Below are 22,419 nucleotides of genomic sequence, written 5' to 3' on the forward strand. Positions count from 1 at the left end.
GCTTAAGGCAAGTGAAATTTCTAAGCTTATCCTAAAATTTTCCATAATGAGTTTAGGGAGACATTTATCAAATACTCATCTTAACCAATTTTCCAAAAAACCTTAATAATGACTGTGCTACAGTAATTGTTTTCCAGTTCATAAAGTATAAAAAGAACATTTTAATATAATTTTGAATTTTAGAATCTCAGGAATGTGGCTAAGTAATGACTAGGTGTGTTGACTATGTATTAGTTGATGGTAATGTCCACTTTTCTAGCATCTAAAAGTAATGTTAGCCTCTACATTTCTCAGAACTCTTTAATTACCAGATCCACGGACAGGCAAGAGTGACACTGATATAAAAATGGTTCCCGAGGTTTCTTCACTGAAAGGCAGTATTGCCAACAGGAACTTTCTTACTGAATTAGAAATTTTAAGGATTTCTTGTTTGTCAAAAACCCTCTTAAAGTGCATAGACTACAGAAGCAGCCATTTTGAGCTTTCACTTTGTACTGTGAGCTGCCCGGCATCTCAAATTAAATTCAGGCTTGGATATAATGTGCCATTGTTGATTACGGAATTGTTGGATGGCTCCAACCCACTGTGTGCTCATCAACTGGCGCAATAACATATATAAATACACAAATGAGTATATATGTACCTATATCTGCACCACAGTGTTCTGCCTGTGGATGTAGGAGAAAAGTCTGACATTTGCTTAAAATATATCACCTATTACTTCCTTACACTCTGTAGCTTCTGCTAGAGTGAGGCTGCACCATACATTGTGAAAGAACTGGTGTGAACGTCTGTAATACACCAAACTATGTGATTTTTCTTCAACAATTATAACTATATTGCCAATTATGTCAACTGTTTTTATATAATTAATTAGTACATTTTATTAGGTGTGTGTCATATAAAGCTGATAGCCATAAAATTACTTCTAAAATAATATATTTAAAGACCTTGAATTGCACAATTATACCCAGAGGTCTCAAACACAAAGAATTCTAAAGAGGTAGGTAAATGTATTAAATTCTAAAGTGGAAACTCCACTGCATATAGAAGAATATTGTAGTAGACCATAATTTGAGGAGATGAAGGAGAAGGAAGAGCAAGAGGAGGAATAGAAACGGGGTGGGGAGTTAATGACCAGGGTAATACCAGGGTGGAGGAGGTCTGGGTTAGAAACCTACCCAGGGCACTTGGAAGGAGAGCCAGAAGACTACCTCAAGCCTGGAAACAAGATATCTGTAAATGCTGTGTAATCTCATCTTCATCAGAAATGAAGTTGACTCTCCTGACTCATCCTCAGGAAGACATCTGTCTTGATGGTATTTTTCCCAGGGGTTGTAATGTAGATGCGTTGATTCGCATACATTCACCTGGTTTTCCTTATGCACAACCACATTTCTTTGAAGAAGTCTGGAGGGCAGACTGCTGGTGCTGATCAGACAATAAATTCTGATATTCTGATGACTAATCTCTAACTCATGTTTCATTGCATTCCCCTATTAGCACAGAGAAGTAAACTCCTTTTGTCCTCAAGAATAAGAGAATATTAGATGAATTAAAGAACGCCAACTTTAAAAGTACTTCTTAGATCTCTCTAACTCCCTCTGAACATTACATTTTCTGCATAGAATTTTAACTTTAAAGTCCTCTTTTGAATATTACCTTGAAGCATAGAGAAGCAGCAGAATATATGGTTCAAATACAAGTCTGGGACTAGACTTATAAGGGTTAAAGTTATAGCTCTAACATGAGCTGTGTGATCCTGGGCATGTAACTTAACCTCTCTGTCCTTTTCTGTAAAATGGAAATGGTAACAGTGCCTTCCTCATAGGCTGATAATGAGGATTAGAGTTAATATATGTAAAGCTTTTAATGCCACAGTATTTTATAATTTGTAGCTATTATTCATTAAAATTCTAAATATGATTAGTGGCCCAAAGTTAACATTGGTCTTAACTGCTTATATTGCTTGAAGCTGGAGCGAAACAACTCTTCAATGCAAAAAAATTATTGTTTTTCTAGGACTGTATCCTGGAGAAGCATGCTGATCTCATTTTGTCTTACACCTTTATTGAATTTATACCACTTAGGAACTTGAAAAGGCCCTTTAGAAATTGAACCAAGCTCCCTTTAAAAGTCTGAGGAAAATGAGACTCAAAGGAGTTGACTGGCACAAAGACATGCAGCCTGTGGGTGGCAGAACCCAACCAAGAGCCTGACTCCAAAGAGCTTCCTTTCCACTGCACTCCACCACTCCTTGGTGCCTTGGGCTTTGGAAACATATTGCACCAAATGCTAAATATTTTATTAATATTTTTACTTCAAAAGAGCAGCAATTTTCTGCACCTGATACCATGTTTGTGTTTCTTTGTAAAGCTAAAAGAATACTTTTTCATTGTTTGATCAATTATTCAACAATACTATGATGTTTTCCCGGAGCCAGGCATTGAGCTTAAGTGTTGGTTTGGGCCACTTCAACAGTGCAGTGTATTCTTCAGAGGGAAGAAGCTTGTTCCTTTCTTTAAAGTTAGCATTTCCCTAAGGATATTCCAGAGAAATTTGAAAATACTCCAGATTATGCAAACCAGTATATTGAAGATTATGAAAAGTCCTGTAGCAAAGAAACCCATTTTCCTAATTTTATTTCCTGCCCCCACCCTTTTTATTATTATTATTTTCTTTTTGAGGCATAGCCTGTTAGCATCCTTAAGAACTAGTGATCTTTGGCATCTACTTCCATATTTCTCAAGAGAGTCATGAGCTTGCTGCTACGGATGGGAGCTTTCTTTTTGGATAGTAGGTTTCAGAGAATCAGGATAAAAAACTGTCCACTTCAGCATCTTCTGATCCATAGTAGCATGATCTTTTTTCCAGGGGAAGTACTGTAATACTTTCCATGTAGTGGTATCTGCCAAGGGTGACTTGGGCTATCCTGGAAAATAGCCTGGAGCAGAAAGTGTAGACATGCTGAGATAAGGAGGCTTCCTCCAGGCCTTCAGTCCAGGCACCACTGCAGCTAGCATGCTCGCGCAGCCCTGCCTGGATGGAATGGGGGAAACCTTCTGTTCCTCTGAAAACACCTCTATTCCTAGCTCTTTGACTGTTTCCCTTTCCATATCCCCTCAGTTCTAAACATGTGGAGAAAGAGATAAAGAAAGGTGATGAAATGAAAAAAGAAATGGAGTGTGGGGTGCTACAAATAGAAGAAACCTGCATTTCCATGCCTGCTTTGTATGCAATTATGACTAGGGTTTTGCAGGGGAAAGGAAGTATCTTCCTTAGGTCATTTTACAAGATAGAGAGGGAGGAAAGTGAGTATGCACTGTTAAATATTGGTTAGCATTGAGAACAAAGCCAAACACTGTGTTGGTTTTTATTAGAATAAATATCTGTATCATGATTCATTTTGGAAAGGAGAGAAGATAGTTTTGATTTTTTTTTTTATTTCAAATGTATGTTTCTTTTTTAAGGGCATTTGGTCAATTGCAAATGAAAATAGATTTGTTAATTTAGGTTTTGTAAATTATAAAGATTACTTTATTTTAAAACTGACGAATTATGTTCACCAAATATGGAATAAAAAGAAAACAATGGAATAAAAGGTCAAATTTATACCACTCCCCCAAAAAATGGCGGGGAAGGGAGAATTGAAAATGTATACCCATTATTTCTTAAATTAAGTTATATTGCATAGGAAATTTTGACCCTTCCCCTTACTTAAAATACTATAGTTTTTAATTGGATGTTTCTATTTTACATTTAAAATTAATGTGTCTATTGTCCTGTACTCTAATTTCCTACATAAATAATCATAATTCTTAAATTTTGTTGTTGTTTTTTCTTAAAAATGCCTTAATTTAAAAATACTAGATGATTCAATTTGTCTATTCATTCTGAGTTGGAAATTAATCTGTTTGGCTTGAGGCTATATAGCTTACTCTCATTAGATGGGTATGTCCAAAGATATGTGAATATTTCCCATATAGTGAGACACTGGGATTTTCAAATATCGCTGAGATCTTAATCAAAACTGTGCTGATTGCTTGGGAGTTGAGCCCTATGAGAGAGAAAATAAATCAACCTAATCCAATGACTCAGTTGCATTAATATTGTAAAATTATTTATTTCTAAGAGATAAAAGGAATGATTTCAAAAATATTCTATATTTTACATTTGTAGAAAATTTTTATTGTATTTGTCAGATTACTCATGGTGCTATCTATATTTAGCATTGCAAAATGAACTTATTTCAACTAGTGGGCATGGCTTTTATGAAATAGTCCACATTTTCAGGGAAGACACACCTTTGGATTGAATTAATATCAATTTAGAAACCTTTTGCATTATTATATACTCATATTATATTCTCAGTGCTTTAAAGTATTTATAACTTTTATAAAATTATATAATATTGAAGTAAAGGAAACAAGTTACCATAGTAAATTTATGAAATTGAATTGTATCCAACTGAATTTTTACAGATGAATGTGGCTCTGTTTTTTATTTGCGTTCCACAACCCCATCATAGAATGTATGTATTATTATTCCCATTCTATAAATGAGGAAACTGAGGTTTAGGAAATCATAAATTAGCCAAGTTTGTACCACCAATGACTTGAGTGCTGGAGTAGTTATCCTGCTAATACTGTCTGGCTCCATCCATGGTTTAGATCTCTCCTCACATGTCATCTTCTCAAATAACCTCCCCTGACATCACTGTCCACCTCTGCCCTTCCCTGTTCAGTGACTGCCTAGCCTATTCTACTGTGGTACTTGCTTTACGGCACTCCTCTAAAATCATCCTATTAGTGTGCTTGTTTATTGCCTCTTTAAAACGTGTTTTGTGCAGACCAGGACCTCTGTTTGGTTCACAGTGTTGTCCCTGGCACCTACTATCAGGATTGACACTTTTATGTCTCTGTGACGAATGACCAAGCTTTTACACTGTTAGCTGTAATGTTAAGCATCGTGATTTTGGCTCATGGTCTCCAGTGAAGTCAACTTAGACAGGATTTGCTTGCCTACATGGTCCAAGGTGCAGCTTACGTTTAAACCCTGTGATTGCAAATACACCAAACACATACAGTTACATGTAGCTCATTGGTTCCAGAGCTGGGGCAGGCAGCCTGCATTGTGTCCTGTTAGAGGATCTGCACCACATACATGCACCTTAATCTCATTTCTGACATTTAACTCTCACCCTCAGCACCAACGCTGACAAAAGTTCTGAAGTATTAAAACCATGTGTTTACACAGCCCTGGCGTGTTTTACAGTGACCGGGGCAGTCGTGTGGAATCCTCTTGTCCTGAGTTATGCACAGATAAAGGGAGGATATCGTTTTGAGAGGAATGCTACAACTACAAAGTGCATCCTGAAGGCCATTTAGCTCACAATGAAGGTCTGTGTTTTAAAATAGCACTATAACAAAGTAACTACAGAGTTTTGGCAAGGGCTTCAACTATTTATAGAACTAAGTACGACACAGTAAATAGTGCCACACTACCCAGTTCTCCTTTGCCATAACCCCAAACTTATGAGAAGCACTGTAATTATATTTTTCTACTTAAAAAAAAAATCATAGTAGCCATTATCAGTTTAACCATACGGAAGCTCCGACTGAGATTTCTTTTTTAAATGCATAGTTTTGATTTCCAACAGCTGCACTAGGTCTTTAATCATATATTATCTTTATGAAGCCTTTTTCTAACATATGTTAATTGGCTGTTTTCTGTGACAAATTATGAGCTCTTACTTTGATGAGGTTCAATTGCAATCATGTTGGAGTCGAGTATGTAGAGTTTCCACCCCTTCTGGTTCCTCAAACCACTACAAACATCCGCACGTCACTGCAGTGCTGAGTAATGGCAGGATTTGGGCTGGCTGATTTCACTACAGATTTTTTTTTTTCCACAGGATATTTTCAGCTTCTTTGTACTAAATCTGTTGCAGGGTTTGCCCTTTTTAGCAGAAGCATGCTCTAAAATTAACATCAAATCTTATTGGAGATTACAATAATACAGTGAGAAATATTTCATCATACAACACCCCAGCGTCTGTTTTGCTTTACTAAAATTTTAGTCCATTTATTATACATTTTTAAAAGTCAGTTAGTTGTGAGGTTGGTAAGTATTTTCTAAATCATCAGCCTTTTGTAATAACTATTTTGAATTTTCCTCTTTTGAGAACAATTACTTATTGAGATGATAATTATATATTTAGCTCTCATAACGAAAATGCAAATACTGTTTTTTCTAGGTGTCCCAAATATCAGCATGTTAAAGATTCCATTGTATTGTTATCTTTGAAGTTACTTGTGTTGGTCAAGTAATAAGAAGAATTACATGTTCCACCCAGGTTAATATCCTATAAGATGCATAGCATCCATTCGAGCTCTCTATCCTCATGTCAGTTTTTAATGTAGGATTAAGATGAACAGATATGTTCTGATCCGTCTGCTCTAAGAACTGTGATAGATAGCCTGCATCAGATACCAGCAGATGATCAGTGATAGCTATAATTAGAATAGATATTAAAAAATGCAGTGCATTTGTTTTGATTCACAGGGAAGTAGTCGAGGTAATTGATTAAGGCCTTCAGAAATGGTGTCATACAGCAGTCACATTGGGATTTATTTAGCTGTGTTTCTGTCTGGACCTCCAAGGTGAAGGGCTCCATGAACTGTGGTTCTCCAAAGCTAGAGCTGGGCGGGGGGGGGGGGGGGGGGGCAATCTCCATACAGGTGTGAGAGTTTAAAATAAGATGTGCCGGATGTGAGTAGGAGCCACTCCTCCTCGCGAGGCGGTTTTTAATCAGCCATTTCCCTGGAGTAGCACACAATCAATGAGCTCTAAGTCCTGAGGCTACCTGCGCTCAGAGGAAGGCCTGGGAACATCATTACAGAACTTGCGATGGGGCGTATGTGAAAAAATTAGAGCAGAAATTAAGGGGAAGAAAGGTTAACTTCAGAAGTCTTACTTTGGTACTTCTCTTTTGGAGGGTCATAAAGAGATAATTTCAAATATTAAAAAAAGGGATGTTAAACTGAACTAAATGCCAATACTATACAAAAAAAAAATCATTGGAAATAAGTCAGATAAAAGTTCTTACTGATTTATGTTAGCCAGAACTGTTTAAACATGTATATTATTTTGGGTCCATTTCAGCACCAGTAAATAAATAGAGAGTTGTGTGTGTGTCTTTCATGAATAGCACCCCAGCCAGAGAGCAGGGCTTCAGGAGTCCTGCGTGGTGCTTCAGTGTGACTGTCAGGTCACTCGGTGCACTGTGTCCCGAGTTAGTGTACACAGGGAAACTTAGTTCCACTTGATAAGACGCATACTTAATTGGCTTTAAGAAAATAAACCAAGGTAAAGAATGATGTGTAAATGAAACGGAGAACGTGGCACTTGCCTGTATGGAAGCCCATGAGCCATGTGGCTTAATTGGGGCCAGTTGGGATCACTTAATGATTGCTGTCAGAAGATCAGATTTAATTCTCCTTATAAGAAGACCACAGTGGGATAGAGTTAAACAAATTGCCGTCAGAGGTTTCAGATGAACAAAGCCTTAATTAGGTTGATTAGGATGCTATAAAAGAGATGAAGAGAAATAGAAAAATTGATGAATCACTGGGTTTCATGTTGAGCCATAAATAATAGCAATATCTGTATTTTGAGAAGTAGGATTATGGCGTTTTGAATACTATATATATATATATATATATATATATATATATATATATATATATATTAGCATGGAAGGCTCTTACGTAAACTTTCTAAATTTCTGAAGTTTAACTAGAGACAAAAATAAATGACATTCCATGTAAATAGCAGATGATTTATCAAGCATATTATCCATAAGGTATAACAAAATATTGGCAGGAGAATTGTGTTTCTTCTCATTTCAGGTCATCTTTAAATGTTAAATAAATTGGGGAGACAAATAACAGGCAAATTATTTTCAAGTACATAAGTTTTCAATCATTTAACATAATATTTTAATACATTATAAACAAAGCCTTTACTTAGACTGCCCTTTTAACCATATCACAAACATAATAATGTGATTATTTACTGGTGATAATACTCAGGACTACTCAGGTGTCTTAAAATGTATTCTTATTGTTTTATCTACACATTATGAAAAACTAAAATGTGTTTCTTTTTCCATTTGCTGTACTTTTGCAGGAAAATGCTCTCTCTGCACACACCCACACACACCCACACAAATGTATCAGTAAAGCTGAAATGGGTGTCCAATACATACAGAGTTTAGAGAGAAAAAATTTGTACAGTATCTGCATTTTAATCATGAAATATGATATATTAAAGAAAGATTAGGAAAATAATGAACATAAGATTTTTTTCTGACAAGTTCAAGAGATGCCTGGGAATTCAGATTTTTGTCATAATAAGAAGAAAATGTATAATAGCAACGTCGCCCACTTAAAGCCTAGCTTGCTTTGAAGGCTGGCAATTTCGTGTCACTGATATTGGTGTTGTACAGTGCTCCACTTGCTTTGTTCAACAGCAGCAACAAAAAATCCAGCTGCGTGTGCTCATTGAGCGGCTACAGCTGGGGAGCAGAACACATTTTGGGATGCTAACTAGTAGCTCTTGCTTTGTGATGAGGACAGGGTTGAATTCACCTTTGTGGTAAGCCCTGCCACATCACGAAATGGCCTTTGAAAGAAAACGTGGTGGCTGCCCCGTTGTGAAAAATTAGGAAATCAAAGACGTGATAAAACCCTGAATTAATTACGTAAGATGATGTGGAAAAACTAAAAACTGTGGTCTGGTTGAACAGCACGAGGCTCTTGACATACTTTAAACCATTTGGAGTTTATTTTGGCTTGGAAAATGGAGATGCTATTTAAGCTGCAATGTGAAAAAAAAAAAAAAAAACCCAAGACAAAATATACCATGGGTAACCATGGCAGGGCAGCTATGCCTCCCTCCTGTTTATTAAATTGTTTACAATGCAGTGCAGTTGTTCAAAGGTATGTGTCTCCTACATTCTAGAACTGTGTAAATAAAATGATTTATGTCAGTGTTAATGGCAGGTTAGGCCCGCTTATTAAATTAATTGCAGGGGTTTTCAAAATGAGTTCCTTTTTAGCCTTATTCTATTTCTGACATACATTTCATCTCCTTTCGTCCTTGGGGAAAGATATTAAAGTGGGACTAGAAGCATTAATGTGGAGTTTTCAGCAGCCATGGTCATTGGGAAAATTGATATATTTCCCTAGTTATTTCTACTTTTGCAGCCTGAAGCTCTTCCATGACTGATACTGAAGAGAAACTTCCTAATTTTTGTAACCCTGTACATTTTTTTCTTCATATAATGATTATTGTTAATGGATAAATGAAGCATTACCTGTTAGCAGATTTTCATCGTTAGCCCTGCAGAGTGAGGTCTTCATGGTGTATGGAAGGATCGCTTGGCAGCCTTACTGTACGATGGGACTGAATTTATATTTCAGAATGGAAGCAGGCTTACAATAGTAGGCTAGGCTCCCAGTACTACTCTGTATCCAGCACTCACCTCTAGTACCAGTTTAATGGACATAACCACCCTGCAAATGAAGAAATGCATTCCCACCTTTTTGTAGGATAAGGAAACAGGGGTTCCAAGGGATTAGTAGTCACTCAGCTTTTTTTTAAAAAAAAAAATAGAGTTGCTTTTTTAAAATATATTTTATTGACTTTTTTACAGAGAGGAAGGGAGAGGGATAGAGTGTTAGGAACATCGATGAGAGAGAAACAACGATCAGCTGCCTCCTGCACACCTACTGGGGTTTGTGCCTTCAACCAAGGTACATGCCCTTGACCGGAATCGAACCTGGGACCTTTCAGTGCACATGCCGACGCTCTATCCACTGAGCCAAACCGGTTAGGGCGTTACTCAGCTTTTAAGTTCAAACCCTGAGCTTTCTGATTTCAAAATTCATTCAGCTTCCACTTCTCAGCTTAAATTATCCTTATTCATTATATGAGATGCTATTTAAACATGACAAAGGATTAAGTATCAGGTTATCAGTTATCAGTCTGCTTCTGTATAAGCAAAAATATGAAAATGTTCTTAGTAGTAATCATTAAAAATAGCAACTGCAGCCCTGGCTGGTTAGCTCAGTTGGTTGGAGCGTTGTCCTCTACATTAAAGGTTGCAGGTTTGATTCCCGGTCAGGACACATACCTGGGTTCAATCCCTGGTTAGGGCGTGGGGAGGGGGCGGTGCAATCAATGTTTTTTACATCAATGTTTCTCTCTCTAAACTTGATTAAAAAACACATCCTTGGGTGAGAATTAAAAAAAATAGTGACTGCAGAAAATACCTGAGAGATTAAAATCTTAAATTTATTAATCAACTAATATAATCCTACTGTATGTCTGGCACTGGGGTAGTGACTGGGAATACAAAAGTGAGACAAAACGTACCTGGCCCACAGATGTTGAGGAAGAGATACAATTTCAGTTGTGACAAGTGCTACAAAGGAGGACATGGTGCTGTGAGTCCTTTTAAGGGAATTGGATGTGATCGGGAGAGCACAGAGTGCTTCCTGGGGAGGTGAGACAGAAAGGCAGAGAAAAGTTATGGAGGTGCAGAGGGGAAGGAGGAGCATCGCAGCAGAGGGAATTGTATATGCAAAGGCCCTGTGGTAGGAGGTAGTTGGCAGGTGGTAGGAAGGAGCACGGCAGGAAGAATTATCACATTATTTATTATTTGTATATGTGATATTACACTGAAACTTGAAGATGACTCAGAATTCATCATGTTGGCTCAAAAATGGGATAGAGAAAATAGCTATTTGGCACAATGGTGTTTATTCAGCGGGAAAGAATGGCTGTTCTTTTATTGCCCATTAGAGGATGAGTCTTGGCTATGTGTCTTTAAAATGAACTCAGCTAGGGTAATACAACATTCTGTATAATACATGGTAAGCTTAGACAGATATGGAGTGACTTTCAAGACCAAGGAAATATTACCCAACGCATAAGACATCACACAGTCAAGTAACAATAAGAACAATAATAATTATATCTTTTGACGTTCAGAATACCTCTTAAGGAAAAAAAAAAGTAAAAGTTCTACTTGTTCCTTTTAACCAAAATATAATTAGATGTCTCATATGTCTTTCAAACATATCATAAAGTAGAAAGTTAAATGTATCTAGTTGCACCAAAATGAGCCACATTTTCCACTTCAAGTAATAATGAATCATTTAATTGTTTGAATCAGTCATACCAGACTTGCAGCAACTGGGACTTATGATCCTTTTTGTCCCTTACTAAGTTTCCAGCCTGTATTTACTTAACAGTGCTAGTATAATTTCTTTTGTGATACACTGTGTTTGGTTTTCAGCCTTGAGTTTTTACAAAACATTATATGAAGATGCTAGTTGGTGTCAGTGAAAATGTGAGTGAATGAAAATGTTTTTTGCCCATACGAGTAAAAGAAAACCAGAATTCTTTTTCTGCAAATTGACATCACATTTTTTAATGTTTTATCATTATTCATAGGCTGTTTTTATTTAAGTGCCTGCATTGTGCTTATTATAGCAAAATACGCGCTTTGCAAAGATAAGTTTAGCAGGAGAGAATTAATTTCTTCCCACATCTTTTAATGTGGCATGGCAGTTTCACTCTAAGATCAAAACACATAACTGAAGGTTATGTTTAATTTCTAAATCAGAGTGTTGTGGGAAGATGATTGAAATCTGAAGATGACTCAGATCACTTGATATGTGGTTTTCTTCCTACAGAAACTTTATGGTAGACTATCATTTCCAGGTTAGAAAGAAACTAACAGTGATGCGATTAAAATAAATAGTTTCACTGTATACTGAAAGTTTGTTAGTTACTTTGGTTCATAGTCTGAATTTTTTTCAAAAGAACTTCAAGGGCTTATATCATAGGAATCTATTCTACCACCCAGTCTATGTCCTCTTTTTAACCATGGGGACAAAGAAGTAATCACTTTATTTTACCAACGTTGATATTTTCGGGGCAATTTTTGTGATTTTTATTTTTTACCCAAAATATGAGATATCTACATGTAGTCATATGATGGCTCTTTCACTGCATACAATTCTTCATTTGCCTCAAAGAGTAAATTAAAATTATGTGGCCACATTAACTCTGTCAATTTTTCTGAGGCATGATAAATAGTGATCGCGGTATATCTTCTCCACCAAAGTGAACTTGTTGGTTTTCTCATTTCTGTTTCTTAAAGCAATCAGGCAAAAATACTAACCTAGAGCTAAAATTGATTTTTTGCAGGTATTTTAAAAATAGAAATTAAAAATTTCGTCCCCGTGTCTGGATTTCACTCATTGTCCCTTATCTGAACCTCTCCAAGGCCTCTCTGTGTGGGGTGTGCAGCACAGCACACTCAGACAGTTCAGCTCAGAGAAGGAAGTGAAGAGTTTTGGTTCCCATTTTACACTTCTGGAACAGTTTAGGGAAGGAAGCACCTTTACACCTTTTATTGTTCGTGGTTGCTGACATCATATCCTTCCCTGACCAGTCTGTGCGTGTTTCCTGCCATTCTGTCAAGACTCTTCTGTGTTACTGGGAGGGATTTGTAGGAGGCTGGGAGGGAGGGAGGCGGGAGGGAGAGAGGGAGTAAGAAAAGAGGGAGGTAGAGAAGAGGGGGAAGGGAGGCGGGATGTGGGTATCACTCAAGGGAACTTGTTTATAAATGGGAGAGCCAGTGGGAGAAGGATCTTTAGCACCCATCCACACGAAATTCTTCTCTACTTGGGTCTCACACCACTTTGCCTTCATGTGCCTGCTTATGCCAAACTCAAAATGAACAGAAGCCTTCCATACTGAAGTTCCCCTTTTTAGTAAGCAGCCTGATTTTATTTTTCTCATATTTAGGTTGGCAAACAGAAAAACAATGCAGAAGACTGGGACTCTATAGAGTGTAACTGTGGTAGAGAATTTCTTTTTCTTTCTATTTTTTTTTTTTAAATTACTGATTGTTTCTATGGAACTCTGTCATTTTCCAAGAATGCTTCTTTCATGTGGAAAGAAGTAGCGGCAAGCCTGCTGGTATTATTTTAAGCTTATGGTTGATTGTACATAGTGGAAGTTTTCAGCATAACTTGAAATTCTACTACGTGTAGCTTAGCTATTATATTCTTCTCTTCATATGCATACAAAACAATTTTACAGATTAGTAACGTTATATAATCTCTTTTTCATCCTCTCTAGGCTTCCTACAAATGAATACTTGAAACCAACCTTACAATATAATTTTTGCATAAAAATTAGGTTAGAGAAATTGTTATGCTAAGAAAACAGCTACTGAGCTGTTGTTGACCTTCCTAACTCTCTGAATTTTTACTGACAGCCTTGAAATGTTGTGACTCACAATCCAATGTTCTAAGCCATGTGTTCCATGACACATTTCTCCAGGAAAACAGTCACATCATCACCACCTAGCATTCTGCATATATACTTAAGAATGTAAAATTTGTGTTGTAGAAATGTTTAAAAGGCAACACTTGAAGAAATATTTATTTTTACAGTAAAAAAAATATTTTAATTTTATTGAAATTTATACTTGCTTCTCTATATTGCATATTTCAAATAGAAAAATATATTCAGTGGCATTTTTATCAACTATTATATATATGTACATATATATTTGATATATACATATAAATGTTTTCTGGCAAAACATTTCCCATCATGTTTTGAGAATTCAAAAAGAAAAAAAAATCCTTGCTTTGCTCTTTTTAAAAAGTGTCTCTCATTACAAAGTTGTGAAATAACCGGGTGGTGATAGGGAGGAACTCTTCTAAGTTTGGTTCATCAGGAACTCTCTGTGTCTTTCTGAGGAGGCTTTTTTCTCCAGGGATGTTTCTCTACTTGTCTGGTTATTTGTATTTTGAAATCGGGATCTGTGGAAGTTCTAGTCTTGTCTGCCTTGTCACCACACTAATCTGTTCACCCTGACCTTCCACCTTAAAGTGAATAAGCGCTTAGGCAGGCATAGTCCTGTAAGCCGATAGTGCCACGGGCCTTAGCTAAATGAAAGAAAGGAAATTGTCCCATTTGCATTTGCTGTGGATTCATGGGTTGGCTTTTCTGTAATAGAGGAAGCCTGTTCGTCTCTGTGGGGTCTTGCACATGCATGGGAAATACCATTCTAACGTGCTGCTTGCTTCTAAGGTAAGACTATAGGAAACACAGGAAAGTTGCCCAGTTGAGTGATATTTAAGACCATTTCTAAAAATAGATAAATGGACGATGGCAACAGTGAATATATGATGCAATTGTGCTTTGTGGATTTTTTTGTATTTTAATGTGATTTAATATGTCTTAGAATAGCTATTTTTTTCATGTATGTTTGTCAAATGTATGTTATTTATATAACTCTTTAAAACTTTTGAACTACTTCCAACATTTAAAATTACCACTGGAGTAATAACTAGTTTTTGATGAGCACTATGTGGTCATGATGTTACTCAATACATGTATTCTCAGAGGCAGGAGTGAGCTGCAATTTAATAGAAAGGCATTGGCCAAAAGAGAATAGATGGTCTTAGTATTTAAGCAGCACCTAATCCACCAGAACTAATTATATCATAATAGCTTCTCCAATTAGATCATCAGAAAACTTAAAATTAAAAAAAAATTACTCAAGGTGATAAAGAATTTAGAAATTAAGTTAAAAAAATCAAAAGAGAGCTGATGATCAGAGCAAGTATATAACAGCTTTCCTGTTCCAATAACTTTGAATTGGAGCCAATTAATCTATTAAATAGCCAGGACATTGGATTAACATTACATAATAAATGTGGGAATTTACCAGGTTGGTCATCAGACACCAACTAAAATAAACAGGGAAATACTGAGCAGTGTGTAAAGTAGTTGCATTCTTTGACATGAGATGGGGTAGAAGAATTGAAGCTGTTGCTTGCAAATGAAGAAGCCATTGTGGAATGCTTTCTTGTTAACTTCCACATTTCACAGCAATTCACTTTCATTACATTCAAACATTTTCAGATGTACTTTAAAACAAAGTAAAATATATTCTTTTAATACTCTGGATTTTCTGGGTTTACCTTATATTACTGATGTTCATTTCACTAATATTAATTCGTGACCTAAAGATATCCAGTATATAATAGCAAGTTTCTGTAATTTTGTGTCTTACTCCCCAAAGAGAAATGATATGTCTTTTTAAAATATTTAAATTTAGAGAACTGATGGCTTATTATAAAAAGTGTAGTTATAAATGAAACAATGCTCTAATTTTTTTTCTTTTTATGAATGATTATCTTCTTGGATTCTTGTACTGAAGATGTAGCTTAAGGGCTCTCAAAAGGACGAGATCTCACTGCTGATAGCTGCTGGTTATGTAAAATTAAATATCCCGTATGCTTTTTACAGTGTCCTCATAGTGGTGACTTTTTAAAAATAAGATTAAAGGATTTAGATTTAAATTAGTTGACATTTACATATATCAAATAGCACTTTCATAATAGTCCATCCTATTTGCATAACGAGGGACATTATCACCTCTGCTGTCAAAACACGAGATTGTTTTCCCTTCAGAAATGAATTAGCTGCCTACTTAGCATACACAGGTACATAAAGGTTCATTAACTCTCTGATTTAGGTAATTTTTCACAACAGAAGGGTGCAAATAGTCACCTAATTTTATTTTTAAAATATTAAGAAACTCTGCAAAAGATACATTTCAACTGTTGGCCTTTAAAGCATAGTTTTCATCGTTTAAATGACTTGTTAAATTACTTATGAGGTTATTTTCATTATAAAAACAAACGGATCCTACTTTATGTGCTCCTGCATGTGATATACCATGAACTTTTAATAAGCACTTATTTTCATTCATTTGATTGGTTTCCTGCCATGTAGTTGTTTGTTTGTTTTTTTTAATAATTAGAATATGAGAGTTCTTCTGAAACTGACTTGCTGTTAAAGGGGTACTGAATTTGTGTTGTTCTTCAGCAGGAACGAATGCAGGAATTTGGGAACTGAGCAGTGCAAGTGCTGAAGAAGGAGATTTGTTTGGAGGAAACAGGAAAGAGAAAGAAAAGGAAGGAAAAAATACATAATTTCAGGGACGAGAGAGAGAAGAAAAACGGGGACTATGGGGAGAAAAAAGATTCAGATCACGAGGATTATGGATGAACGTAACAGACAGGTGAGTGGGGAAAACTTTTTTGTGTCATTACTTAACATGGACTATTTATTACATTTTCCCCAGATGGGTTAAGGGTCCTGAGAACATTATGAACTTAAAAACATCCATTAAGAGAAGTGTCAATGAATTGAACGTGGCCAGTTTAAGTGCTAATGGTCTCTTATATATGTAGGGTGTCCCCCCAAAAGTGTATAAAGGCAGTATTTATTAAAATACATTTTCAAAATTGAGCCATCAGCTGTTTACATGTGTATACATGTTAGGGACACCATATATATATATATATAATATGTGTGTATACATATATATAAGTGTGTATGTATATATATATATATATATATATATATATATATATATATATACACATATATATGTAAAAAGAAAAAAAATCACCGTATCTTTTAGAAATGCAGTTTACATGTTCATGATTATTCACGTTTTACTTCAACCTGAATTCTAAGTGCAAGCTGTACTTGTGTAATATAAATAGCTTAATAACCAAGAGTTAATAAGCATGACATTGCTACATTGCACGCATCATCAAACAAAGATGTTCTTCTATTCATGGGCACAAGGCCTTTGGTGGTCATCTATTTAAAAGGTTTATATAATAAGCTAAATATCCTGAAAAAAATAGCTTTCATTCTATTCACAGGTTTGAAATACATCCAAAATATTTAACATGACCTGACAACAACAACAAAGAAAACACCCACATAAAATATTAGTAATTTAAAGCATGTAGGCAAGAAGTATTAATTCATACCGTTTTCTTTAAACCCTGACTTTTGTACACATAGAGGCCGATGATGCTATGATTTTTTCTAGATATCTGTGTGATACAATTGATCTATTCTAAAGACGTTAATTATACACCCAAATGCTCTATTCAGCAAAGAGTTGTATATCATGAATATCTGTCATTTGACTGTATTTTCCTTCACACTTGGAGAGAGTAGATTTAGCTAGGCAATGTAAGGAGAGGTGGGCGGGTTGTATGTATTCTGATGTTAAATATCAAATAATGATTCCTGGGGGTAACTACAATAAGTCAGATCACAGCCACTGCAAATGGATAATGGGACCTATAATAGGACATTCCTTGTCCTTGGAAAAGAAGAATCTTTTTGCTTTTGCCCCATTTACACTAGGAAAAGCTTAAGAGGACAGCTTTGGAGATGCCCCACAAGACTGTAATTTCCCCCAAATAAAGACCCTCTATCTCCTATATCGTCCCTTTCTATCTCTTTGGAACACTAAGTGAGACTACAACTGATTCATGGTTTAAAATGTTATGTTGCTACCTGTGTAAATTAAAGTGGATAGAGGTTATTATATATGCTGTCAAGGCCAGTATGCTATTAAGAGGTAAAGAAACTTTTTAGATTTTTATGTTTATAATTCCTTAAATTGTTATATTCAAGGTACATATGACTTGAAATATTTCTGGCTGAAAATTAAGCTAAAGGATGACTAATGCTAAGATTTATAAGGTATTTCTTCAGTGCTTTTCTTACATATTGTTTATTGCTATGGGTCAAGCCAAAAAGCAATAATTTTTTTCAATATGAAACCACAGTATTTTTACTTGGTTTATAGATTAAAATTAAAACTGAAATATTGAACATCATGTACCATTGACTGCTTAAACCGAGTTATTTGGACTAGAATTTATTTGGTTGTAGTCAAAAGTTATATGTATTAGCACTTATACTTCATTAATAATACCAACTAATTTTTAGGCTCATGAAATCCATCATATCTTTTGCTTGCAAAAAGAGAAGAAAATTTTTGCAGGTGGAATTCATGAGCTTTCATTATGCTTTATAAAGGAACATAAAACTCACACAGGGATACATGAATTTTAACACCATACTTTTGAACTAATAATTGAACATCTCTTCTTAATTTAAATATAGTGTGTCTACAGTTGCTATAACTCTCACCTATGTTGAAAGTCATAATAACTTTAAGAGAAGAAAAAATATTTAAATTCAGCTTAGTTTATTTTCTTATTTATCCTGAAGACAAATTTCTTACTTTATCCTATAGAATTTAGGATCTTTTTTTTTTTTTTTTTTTTAGTCTTTAGGTACTAGTACAGTAGGCCCTTTAATCCAATACTCTTAAATGTAATTAGTAAAATTGAAAACTTCCATGTTTTAACATATGTTTCAGTGGCTATCATGGGTGGCCATTGGCAATCTTCAGCAGCCATCTTACTTCCAAATGCTTGTCATGTGCGCCTCTCACCTACTACAAGAGTGGGCATGAGAACCATTTGGGAGAGAGCTTAAAAGAGGTAGGTCACTTCTAATAATCAACCCCAGCACATCTGCTAGAGCATGTCAGACGAACTATGGAGGCTCCCCTACACTGGGCTTCCTTTAAGCTATGTGTTCACAAGTTGAAAAGAAAAAGTTAACTGCTTTGCCCTTTTGAAGCTTCCCCCACTGTAGCCTCCTTGGCGGAGCCTCACACAATGGTTCACAGTCACCTTTTCTTTAAAGCAGTGAAAGCCTGCTCTGCCATTGCAGGTGTTTATGTGGCAATACGGAGAACCGGGTGTTTTTTTTTTACAGAATAAGAAATACTGGCGTAAAGTGTGAAATGAAATATTGCAGAGCAGATGTGATAAATTGTATATCATTAAGAAATAAAACTGTTGTAAAACAGAGCAGCTTACTGTTTAAATTGAATTTTGCCCATATTTTATCTTTCGTAATGGAAGTAGGAAACAGCTAAAATTCAGAAAGTCCAATTGATATATGTAATAGTTTAGGGGAGGAAAAAATATTAACAGCTTTTTAATTTTTTTAAAAGTTTCTAAGTTTATGACAACTACTGAATTTCTAGCTTAACCAAGATGGGTTTCTTAAGCAAGTATATAAAAATAAAATAAAATCCTGAATTCTCAATTTGCCTTGCAGAAATTTTCAGATAACTTAATAAAAGCAGCTACAAGTTCTGAGAACTACATATATATTATTTCATTTAATCCTTATCAACCCCATTTACAGCTAATAATTTATTAATTTATTAAATCAACAAATATTATTAGCTTGCAATGTGTCCAGCATTAAGATGCAGTAGAAACAAGAAGAATCTCATCCAGCATATCAACTGCTGCGGAAGTCATCAAACTTTTTCTGTCCAGGGCCAGATAGCAAATATTTTTGGCCTTGTGATCCATACACATACAGTGTCTGTCTCAACTACTTGCCCCAGTAATGAAAGCAGCCATGGACAAAATGCAGGTGAATGAATGTGCCTGTGTAGAATAAAACTTTACTGATAAAAAGGGGGTAGTGAGGGCAGGCTGGATGTGCCTTGTGGGTCGTAGGTTGTAGGCCTCTGGCCCAGTGGGATAAGTCAGCCATGAAATATGCAAATATATAACAAAGTTATGTGTTATGAATGAAACTATGAAAGTGCTATGAATGAATAACAGGAGGTACTTTATTTAGATTGGGGGTCAGGGGAACACCTCTCTGAGGAAATGCTAAAGATGGGATCATTAAGATAGTGAGAGTCAGGCAGGTGACAACATTCCAGAGGAAACAAACGAGGAAGCTGAAGAAAAGCCCATGGAACTTGACCTTGGTTCATATAACTTTATAGAAATGAGAGAAAAGATTGAATTTTAGGCAGAGGCCAGATCATACAAAGCTTTGAACTCAGTTAATACCAGGAAGTAGCCAAAATTTGAGCCCATATCTTTCAGATTGAAACACAAAACATGATTTTCACAATTAAATCTTCTTACATCCTGCATAATATAATAGCTAAGAACATAGTTGTAGGTCATAGCTTTTCCCAATTACATCCTGCTGCACCCAGTATAATATAATGGCAATGAGCACGGTTTGAGTAACACACAAACCTAGATCTGGTCCCAGTTCTGCCACCTACCAGCTGTATTTCTCTCCATCAAGTGCCTTAACCTCTCTGAGCCTCATCAGTTCCCTTATCGGTAGTAGATTGAGGATTAAAAAAAAAAATAGTACCCACCTCATTAGGTCATTGAGATAATCAAATTAGGGGATAAAAGTAAAGCATCTAACATATAATAAGTGCTCAATAAATTTCCTTATTAAGCTATTCCTATTAAGACGCATGCTCTTTGAACCATGAGCTATTATGTTATAGTTAATGTGATTTCCATCCAAGCAACTCCTGCTCTGTATAGTACACTAAAGAATGGTACCTGAACTTTCATTTCACGAGTGTTTTACCTTAAAAAGAGTATCAGGGAGATGGAAGGAACATGGAACAGAGTAGTGCAGGAACACAAAGGGGTCCTTAGAAGCAAAAGGGGTGAGAGAATCATTTCAGACCAAGAGCCGGATGATGGAAGAGGATGGCTGATGGACAGGAAGAAAAATGCCTTAAGTTCTTTTCTTTCATTAGATCTGGCACACTAATAGTTTTTGCCAGCAAACAAAATTTTATATAATTATCAGTGCAATAACTGGAGCACAAATTAAAGACAATTAGCAACATTCTCCTGTTAATAGAACAGCAGAATCCCCTTATGACTAAAAGGAATTCAGAGTTCATAGCTGTTAAATTTTTTAACTTTTTCTCTTGAGATGTATTGATTTCCTCAAGTGACTCTCTTTTAAAAAGAAACAAAGTTTACTCCATTCTCCTGTTTCCCACTATCTTAGATTATTCTTAGAATGCTAGCTAAAATTTCAATAGGATTTCTACTGTAACATTCATTCCTTCAAGGTGATAGATAATCCAGAATACATATTGGTAACTAAAAGGGCTAATTACAGTTCTAAATTTGAGAGTCACACACCAGTAACCTAATATAATATTTGTTGAAATTGAGATAGATTCACTCTTTAAATATGAGGATTTGGGTAATTTAGAAATACAAATAAATTGCTTGTTCAAGAATATAACTCTGATGAATTGTGAACCATGCGTTAAAAGAGCAGAGTAATCTAGTCACACTGTTTTCTTTTGTCATCTCCACAAACAAAACATCCAGACTTGTCAATTGCTTGTATGCATATCAAGTAAGTGAATAGTATTTGAGAGGAAATTATACTTTAAATACTATAGAAGAGTTCTCCACGTTAGGCAATGAATATCTGGAACCTTGTTTCAGATCAAGTGAATAAAAAAGTTCAATCACTGCAAGAGTTGATGTTTCTACCTCTAAATCCAAAATAAACCTGCAAATACCTCATAATGAAGATTTTTTTTGCGTTTTCCCCCTCAGTATCATTTCTTAACAGCTGGCTGCCTCTCCTAAACTTGTATTAAAATTTTTATTAAATAAACTCATTTTATAGAAATAAAATTAGCATGTATCACAGTAATATATCAGGACATCTTAGAATTGAATTATAGGGTATATTGATGCATCCTGTGAATGCCTACTTAAAGATTCCCCATGCATATAAGTTAAACCATTCATTCATTAATCTTCAAATCACCCAAGGGAAAAGGTTTTGTTGGAATTCCTGGTGATGGAAGAGACTTTTGAGAATTTTCAAATCAAAGAAAGCAGTGGTCAAAGTGCTCAGATGTCTAACAGCTGTGATATCAAGCCGTTCATTTGTGTTGTACTTCTAGCAATGTGGAAACAGTTCACCAATGGTCTCCCCCATACAGTTGAACCATAGTGAACTGCACCACACACTTCCTATAGATCCCATAGGTGAGAGACATTTTATATTTATGTCAGCTAGATCTACTCCTCTACTGCCAGAAAAACCCAAGGAAGGCCACAATGCTCACCATGAAAAGGAAACTGTTCCTCTAGAATTTTATCACTAGATTTAAGAAATACGCTCTGCTTAAACATGAGGGCTTCAAGACGTTTTGTTGTTCGCCTAATTTGTGTATCTCATATAATTTCCAGCCAAAACTGTAATTTGTAAAAATTCTGAGGTTTGGGCTTATTGTACCTCAGTCATTTTGTGTGCAGGGTTGACGTGTAATGGCACCTTCCACTTCTGTAAATGCACGCACACACCTTGTCTGCTACAAGTCACCTTTGGCTTTGCAAATGCACAAACTCTGTGTGACATCGTATTACTGACAAACCAACACTAAAAATATTAACATTATAAATAGACCACATAAACCAAAATGTTTTTTTCCAAACTGTAGATTAAAGAACATGCTGATTGTCTCAAGAGCCATGCCCTTTGCAGTCTAGACTTATTTTAACTTTGTAATTTATTCACTTAAAATGAGCTCCTTCAAAAATT

The 22,419-nt window shown here is 35.6% G+C and overlaps 1 protein-coding gene across 12 annotated transcripts in view; it reads left to right on the plus strand.

Moving 5' to 3' along the window:
• MEF2C (myocyte enhancer factor 2C) overlaps positions 1-22,419 on the plus strand; it is a 146,891-nt gene that overhangs the window by 40,724 nt on the left and 83,748 nt on the right. For 9 of the 12 annotated variants that reach the window (XM_079783109.1, XM_079783110.1, XM_079783112.1 and 6 more), the window contains one exon: positions 15,991-16,186. In XM_079783109.1, the coding sequence (XP_079639235.1) occupies positions 16,133-16,186 (54 nt within the window). In that variant the 5' untranslated portion in view covers positions 15,991-16,132. Of the gene's footprint in view, positions 1-12,777; positions 12,852-14,102; positions 14,185-15,990; positions 16,187-22,419 lie in introns of those variants that run through there. The other 3 variants (XM_079783114.1, XM_079783111.1, XM_079783108.1) reach the window with 3 other exon arrangements.

This window comes from Cnephaeus nilssonii (assembly GCF_951640355.1).
Source record: "Cnephaeus nilssonii genome assembly, chromosome: 2".
Lineage (NCBI taxonomy): Eukaryota > Metazoa > Chordata > Mammalia > Chiroptera > Vespertilionidae > Cnephaeus > Cnephaeus nilssonii.